Here is a 7880-nt window from a genome sequence, read left to right on the forward strand (position 1 = left end):
GGAGGCGGAGGTTGCAGTGAGTGGAGATTGCACCACTGCACTCTAGCCTGGACAACAGAGAAAGACTGTCTGAAAACAAACAAACAAACAAATGCCAGGTTTTTGGCTAGGTACATTGGCTCACACCTGTAATCCCAGCACTTTGGGAGGCCAAGGCAGGGGGGATCACTTGAGGTCAGTAGTTCGAGACCAGACTGGCCAATACAGTGAAACCCTGTCTCTACTAAAAATACAAAAATTAGCCAGGTGTGGTGGCGTGCGCCTACAGACTACTCAGGAGGCTGAGGCAGGAAAATCACTTAAACCCGGGAGGCAGAGGTTGCAGTGAGCTGAGATTGTACCACTGCACTCCAGCCTGGGTGACAGAGTGAGACCTTGTCTCAAGAAAAAGAAATAGATAAACAAATAATGCCAGGTTTTCATTGTATTGTGAAATGTAATTCTTAGTTGTTTTAATATAAAATTGTGGAGTTTTTTCTCCCTCCATTTTTCAAGTGAGATGGTTGTTCCTAGAAGATTCCCCACGTTTATCTCATGGTGGTGTTCACCCTCCTGGTATGTGGCACAGTAGACCCCTGGGCCCTTGGAAAGGACCTACTAACACAGCCATCAGTTTAAGAGTTACACACAAATGTGAGCTAGTGAGTGTGAAACCTAAAATGCACAGCCATGGTGGCATTCCAGGCATAGGGGGAGGTGAGGGATGAGCTCCAGAACCCGACAGACCTGAGTGTTCCCAACCCACTTCGCCTTCACGTGAGTGGACAATTTAACTTCTCTGGCTCTCAGTGTCCTCATCTGTAAAATAGGAATAACATCTTGTGCTCCATTTTACGAAATGAAGTCATGGCCACTAGCCCTTTGGCCATCTCTGGCTTTGTTGTGGGCCTCCCTTGCTGGGTATCCTCGGAAAACTTGTCAAGAAAAGTAACCAGCTGGCCAGGTGCAGTGGCTCATGCCTGTAGTCTCAGCACTTTGGGAGGCCAAGGAAGGCAGATCACGAGGTCAGGAGTTCAGGACCAGCCTGACCAACATGGTGAAACCTCATCTCTACTAAAAATACAAAAAAATTAGCCAGATGTGGTGGTGCATGTCTGTAATCTCAGCTACTCAGGAGGCGGAGGCAGGAGAATTGCTTGAACCCAGGAGGTAGAGGTTGCAGTGAGGTGAGATCAAGCCACTGCACTCCAGCCTGGGTGACAGAGTGAGACACCATCTCACAAAAAGAAAAAGAAGAAAAAGAAAAAGAAAAGTAACCAGCTTTAAAGGCTGCTGCAAATGTAAACCACTGGAAAGCATTGCTCTAGTCCATGGCTTTCTAACCAGCAAGCAGTGTCCTGTTGAAACGGCTGAAGTGGAGTCTGGCTTCTGGCCCCTCGGGAGCCCTTCCAGCACCCATTGCTTCTCTTGCAGGCATCTGCAACGTGGACCATCAGAACAAAGCTGGCTACACTGCCGTAATGATCACTCCCTTGGCTTCCGCAGAGACCAATGAAGACATGGCTGTTGTCTGGAAGCTCTTAAGAGAAGGAAATGTGAACATTCAAGCTACTCAGGTGGGTGGAATGAACATGATCTCTTCAGTAAATGCAGGGGCACCTCCCAGCTTTATTCTGCTAGCGGGGAGAGAAATTCCATGCAGATCCATGTAGTTTTTAACCCACATGAGGCTGGGACCTCCAAATGGCATCAGGCAAAGCCTGAATATTCAGTTTTCCTTATAGGCTCCCGAGACCCAGTCAGGCTTGCACAGAGGTCAGTGAGCTTCTAATATAGGCCGCAGTCTGAAACTGAGCAAATTCCATCCGGGTGCAACCTCCCATTCTCAGTTGCCATCTTGAGAAGACATTTGCTAGTTGGCTGCTCTAAGAAAGCCCTTACAGTTGACCCACCTTGATCATGGCCCACAGCATCTAACTAGGCTCTTTGGAGGTCCAGTCCTTCAAAGAAGTTCTCACCTCTATCACTCCAAAGCCTTTTAACAAGGTCATGAGTCCTCAGACTGAGGGAAACTGTGGATAGCCAGGGCAGACAGAAGCATTGGCTCATCATTCCTAGAGGCTTGAGGATTTCCACTTTCCAGACTTGTATCAGCTTAGCTCAGAGGCTTATTAGAGAGTCCTGCAGGTCATTATCAATCAACCTGGCATGCTGCCTCAGCCCTTGAAATAACCAGATCCCAAAACACTCCTATCTGCCTTACCTTTGCACCAACAAGTGTGAGTGGCATTATTCCAGACACACAAATCATGCCCCAGTCCCCAGGAGCAGTGCCATGGGCCAGGCTGGGAACAGCAGTTGCTGCTAAGAGCCAGTGGAGCCCTACACAAATGTAGTAGCCAGGGATTCAGGACACGTGGGCTCCACGAATTCCTTGGGTCACTTGTGCCCTAGGTCAGAAGAGCCCTTAAAGGTCACCTAGGTCTACCCCTTATTATTTTGCAAAAGCCTACAAGGTGGTCTCCAGCTCCAGGACCTCCAGTGTCAGGAAACTCACGCTCTACCAAAGTAGCCCATTTGTTACTCTAGACAGCTCTGATAACTTTCTATACTGAGCCAAAACTGGGTACTCTGAATCTTTCTTTTTTTTGAAACAGAGTCTCGCTCTGTCACCCAGGCTGGAGTGCAATGGCGCGATCTCGGCACACTGCAACCTCCACCTCCCGGTTCAAGCGATTCTTCTGCCTCAGCCTCCCAAGTAGCTGAGACTACAGGCACCCGCCATCATGCCTAGCTGATTTTTGTATTTTTTAGCAGTGGGGTTTCACTGTGTTGGCCAGACTGGTCTTGAACTCCTGACCTCAGATGATCCACCCGCCTTGGCCTTTCAAAGTGCTGGGATTACAGGCGTGAGCCACCGCGCCCGGCCTCTGAATCTTTCATGGAGTGATTAGAAGTTGATTGGGGTTCACTCCAAAAAATGATCTTAAGACAGCAAAGGCAGCGCAGAGGGTTGGAATGTCTCTATTCATCTTCTGGGGCCCTCTGCTTGAGAACACAGGGTGGGGGTGTGGTCCTTACCCAGAAGGGCTTTGAGTTAGACAAGGCTCCACAGAGAACAACAGGGACTCCTCAAAAGGTCATTTGCCCATTTTTTGAACCTACAGGAATGAATGGAGTATGTTTAACTCTCCTTTCCCCTGGAGTGATCATAGATGATAAGGTAACTGTTGAGAACTGTGAAGAGTCTGGGCTTTTACCCCATGTTAAAGCTAACAAGGTGGCCTGCTACAGTTTTGTGGATGCTGGCAGAAGACATGAGACTTCTGTGCCCGAGACAAAGGACCATGTATTACCCACAGCCGAAGCAGTAGCCACAGTATCAGCATTGCCCAAATCCCAGCTCCCACGGGGCCGTGTGAGGAGGGCCAGAAAGCTGAGCATGGAGTGGGTTGTGTTACAGGACAGGACCCCTGAGCATAGGGAAACTGAAGCTTTGATAAGGGACAGTAAGCCTGCCTGCCCTTTTCTCCAAAGAAGACACGAGGTTGTTCACTATATAAACATCCTTAAAAAGATAGTCTAGAACAAAAGGACAGATTGTGGTGTGCTTTACTCACAGGATGTGCAGAAAAGCAAGAGACTTATGGAAAATGGACGCCTAACAATATATTAAGCACCACTGTCCCATACTCCCCCAGAGTGATTGCAGATAGTAACCCAACCCGATGGCAAAGTCATCATTGCATACTAATGGCAACCCCAGTGATGGCCAGAAACCAATATTTGTAAATTGCTTTCTGGTTTTCAAGGTATTCTACTCACGTACAACTCCTGTTCCATAAGACTCAATACAGCTAATGTTTCATTTTCAACTAATGTTTCCCATAAATATGTTAATTATTTTCTAAATTGTCCCTCTTGTAAGAGGGGATGCTTGCAAGAGGATCAAAATCAACCCCTTCTTTGTATCCGGCCCTATGTATATCTCTACAGTCCTCTCATCCAACTTTATTATATTTTGCCCTCATGGTTTTCCTGGATTCCAGGCAGGTCTCTCTGATGGGACATCAGGCTTTGTAAGGTTGAAGAATAAGGCAAGAACTGTTTTCTCTCCTTTTGGATCCCCTGAGGCCCTGAAAGCACTATCTTATATGTAAAAACTGCTGAGGACGGCCGGGCGCGGTGGTTCACACCTGTAATCCCAGCACTTTGGGAGGCTGAGGTAGGAGGATTACCTGAGGTCAAGATTTCGAGACCAGCCCGACCAACATGGTGAAACTCCATCTCTACTAAAAATACAAAAATTAGCCGGACGTAGTGACGGGCGCTTGTAATCCCAGCTACTCGGGAGGCTGAGGCAGGAGAATGGCTTGAACCTGGGAGGTGGAGGTTGCAGTGAGCCAAGATTGCACCATTGCACTCCAGCCTGCGCAACAGAGCAAGACTCCGTCTCAAAAAAAAAAAAAAAAAATTGGCCAGATGTAGTGGCACACACCTATGGTCACAGCTACTCAGGAGGCTGAGATAGGAGGATCACTTGAGCCCGGGAGGCAGAGGTTGCAGTGAGTTGTGATCATGCTACTCCACTCCAGCCTGGATGATAGAGTAAGATTCTGTCTCAAAAAAAAAAAAATTATATATATATATACACACACACACACACACACACACATAGTATATATAAGAAAATCTATGGGAAATGGGAAATGATGGTCAATTTGTAATCAGAAAAATTACTACTGTACATTATTATATTTACATCCTTTATCTCATTTGATTCCCACAAAAGCTCTGTGAGGTACACAGGACAAATCATTGTTTTATATATATATATTTTTTTGAGACAAATCTTGGTCTGTTGCCCAAGCTGGAGTGCAGTAGCACAATCTCAGCTCCCTGCAACCTCTGCCTCCCGGGTTCAAGCGATTCTCCTGCCTCAGCCTCCCGAGTAGCAGGTGCCCGCCACCATGCCTAGCTGATTTTTTTATTTTATTTTTTTAGTAGAGACAGAGTTTCACCATGTTGGCCAGGCTGGTCTTGAACTTCTGACCTCAGGTGATCTGCCCGCCTTGACCTCCCAAAGTGCAGGGATTACAGGCATGAGCCACTGTACCCGGCCCCAATTGTTATATTAATTCTTAAGAGAAGGAAAACCAGCTGGGCACAGTGGCTCACACCTGTAATCCCAGCACGTTGGGAGGCCGAGGAGGGCAGATCACCTGAGGTCAGGAGTTCAAGACTAGCCTGGTCAACAAGGGGAAACCCCGTCTCTACTAAAAATACAAAAATTAGCTGGGTGTGGTGGCAGGTGCCTGTAACCCCAGCTACTTGGGAGGCTGAGGCAGGAGAATGGCTTGAACCTGGGAGGTGGAGGTTGCAGTGAGCTGAGATTGCGCCATTGCACTGCAGCCTGGGCAACAAGAACGAGACTTCATCTCAAAAAAAGAAAAACTAGCCAGATGTAGTGAGTGGCACATGCCTGTGAGCCCATCTACTTGGGAGGCTAAGGTGGGAGAATCACTTGATCCCAAAAGATTGACGCTGAAGTGAGCTGTGATTGTGCCACTGCACTCCAGCCTGGGTAACACAGCAAGACCCCATCTAAAAAAAAACCAAGAATCAAGAAGACAGTGACGTGACCTGAATCACACATTAGGAAAGAGCAGAACTAGAGCTTGGACTTCCTTTCTGATTCCAGCTCATTGCTACGTCCACCTACGATTACAGAGATGCCCAACATTACTGTCAATGTCTATAGATTAGAAATGACCACGGGACATGCAACCAGAGATCGTGTTGAGAGGGGAGGGTTCTGGGTATCCTTCAACAGAAAATTTCAGAGGCATTGAGCAGAGAAGGCTTCATGGGGAAAGTCAGGCTGGGGCAGGCAGTAAGAAGCCATGATGCTCAAGCACTCAACCTTCATCTGTTCTGTCATTCCACATTTATCAGCACGTTCTTGGTGCTAGACACTGGGGAGACAGGGACAAAAACACTTAGTCCCTGCCGTCAACAATGTCACATCCATGAGAAAGAGCAGTTGACAAATTGCAATACTAAGTGGTGAGTGCTGTGTTAGGAATCCCGTGCCTGGGGAGTGAGAGAAGGCTTTAGAGAGGATGTAGCATTTGACTAATCTTAAAAGAGTAGAATTTTGCCAAGCAGAGAAGGTTATGTCCCATATCAAGGGCAGGAGACTCAGATCAGTGGTTGTGTTCTTGGAAGTCTCTGATGAGCACACCCAGGCTGGAGAGGGGGTCCTTCCCCACTGGCAGCAACCTCACCACATCTCTGTGGCTCTGCATGCAGGGAGGCCAGTCTGCACTGATGCTGGGAGTCAGCCACGATAGGGAAGACATGGTTCGAGCGCTGCTTAGCTGCCAGGCGGATGTCAATCTGCAGGACCACGATGGATCCTCGGCCCTCATGCTGGCCTGTCACCATGGCAACGTGGACCTGGTGCGGCTGCTCCTGGCACACCCGGCCTGCGACAGCAGTCTGACTGACAAGGTGAGACTTACAGGCAATTAACAAGTAGCTGTTGCTGGGCAGGGTGGCTCATGCGTGTAATCCCAGCACTTTGGGAGGCTGAGGTGGGAGAATCACTTGAGGTCAGGAGTTCAAGACTAGCCTGGGCAACATAGGGAGACCCCATCTCTTAAAAAAAAAAAAAAAAAGTAGCTGTTTAACTTCCCCTCCTGAAGAGTGCCTTGCCAGCCAGCAAAATTCAAGGAACCCTATGGCAGTGCAACAAAATCAGCCTCCTAAAGCTGTTGTGGGATTTTTTTTTTTTTTTTTTTGAGACGGAGTCTGCCTCTGTCGCCCAGGCTGGAGTGCAGTGGCGCGATCTGGGCTCACTGCAAGCTCCGCCTCCCAGGTTCACGCCATTCTCCTGCCTCAGCCTCCCGAGTAACTGGGACTACAGGCGCCCGCCAACACGCCCAGCTAATTTTTTGTATTTTTAGTAGAGACGGGGTTTCACTGTGTTAGATAGGATGGTCTCGATCTCCTGACCTCGTGATCCCCCCCTCCTCGGCCTCCCAAAGTGCTGGGATTACAGGCATGAGCCACTGCGCCCGGCCTTGTGGGATTTAAATAAGAGGCTCAGCACAGTGGCTCATGTCTGTAATCCCAGCACTTTCAGAGGCCAAGGCAGGAGGATTGCTTGAGGCCAAGAGTTCAAGACCAGCCTGGGCTGCACAGTGAGACCCCATCTCTACTAAAAATACAAAAATTAGCTGGCCGTGGTGGTGGGAACCTGTAATTCCAGTTACTCTGGAGGCTGAGGCCGGAGAATCACTTGAACGTGCGAGGTGGAGGTTGCAGCAAGCTGAGATTGCACCACTGCACCACAGCCTGGGCAACAAGAGTGAAACTCTGTCTCAAACAAAAAACAAAACAAAACAAAAAATTAACCAGGTGTGGTGTTGCACACCTGTAATCCCAGCTGCTCAGCAGGCTGAGGCAGGAGGATTGCTTGAGCCCAGAAGGTTGAGGTTGTAGTGAGCCACGATCAGGCCACTGCACTCCATCCTGGGTGACAGAGTGAGATCCTGTCTCTAAAAAATAAATAAATAAATAAATGAGATGATTCATGGTAAATGTTTGGAGTCTTAGAGCTGCAAAACCCACAACCCTAGCTTTTCACAACACCATCCTGGGTGAATATACCCAGGTCTGGGTATATTCAGCCTCATTTGGTCCCAGCAATAACAACATGTGGGCTTAGAGGCAGTAGTTTAGATGGGGAAGCTCTGCTGTCCAATAGGGACTCAAAAGCCTTCAGAAGGAATCAACCTTACAGAGTCATCTCTGTAGTCATTTAACTGAAAGTGCCTCTTGGACACAGATCCACTTCATGAAGCAGCCCATTCCATCAAGCCAGCCTACTTGAAGTTGCACTGTCAGTCACAGGCTTCTTTTTTTGTTTGTTTGTT

The 7880-nt window shown here is 48.3% G+C and overlaps 1 protein-coding gene across 1 annotated transcript in view; it reads left to right on the top strand.

Moving 5' to 3' along the window:
• The window catches only part of KANK4 (KN motif and ankyrin repeat domains 4), a 45777-nt gene that overhangs the window by 30250 nt on the left and 7647 nt on the right, over nt 1–7880 (top strand). Inside the window, exons 7-8 of the mRNA XM_011941101.1 lie at nt 1414–1556; nt 6253–6453. Of these exons, the coding sequence (XP_011796491.1) occupies nt 1414–1556; nt 6253–6453 (344 nt within the window). The remainder of the gene's footprint in view (nt 1–1413; nt 1557–6252; nt 6454–7880) is intronic.

This window comes from Colobus angolensis, unplaced genomic scaffold (assembly GCF_000951035.1).
Source record: "Colobus angolensis palliatus isolate OR3802 unplaced genomic scaffold, Cang.pa_1.0 Scaffold102, whole genome shotgun sequence".
Lineage (NCBI taxonomy): Eukaryota > Metazoa > Chordata > Mammalia > Primates > Cercopithecidae > Colobus > Colobus angolensis.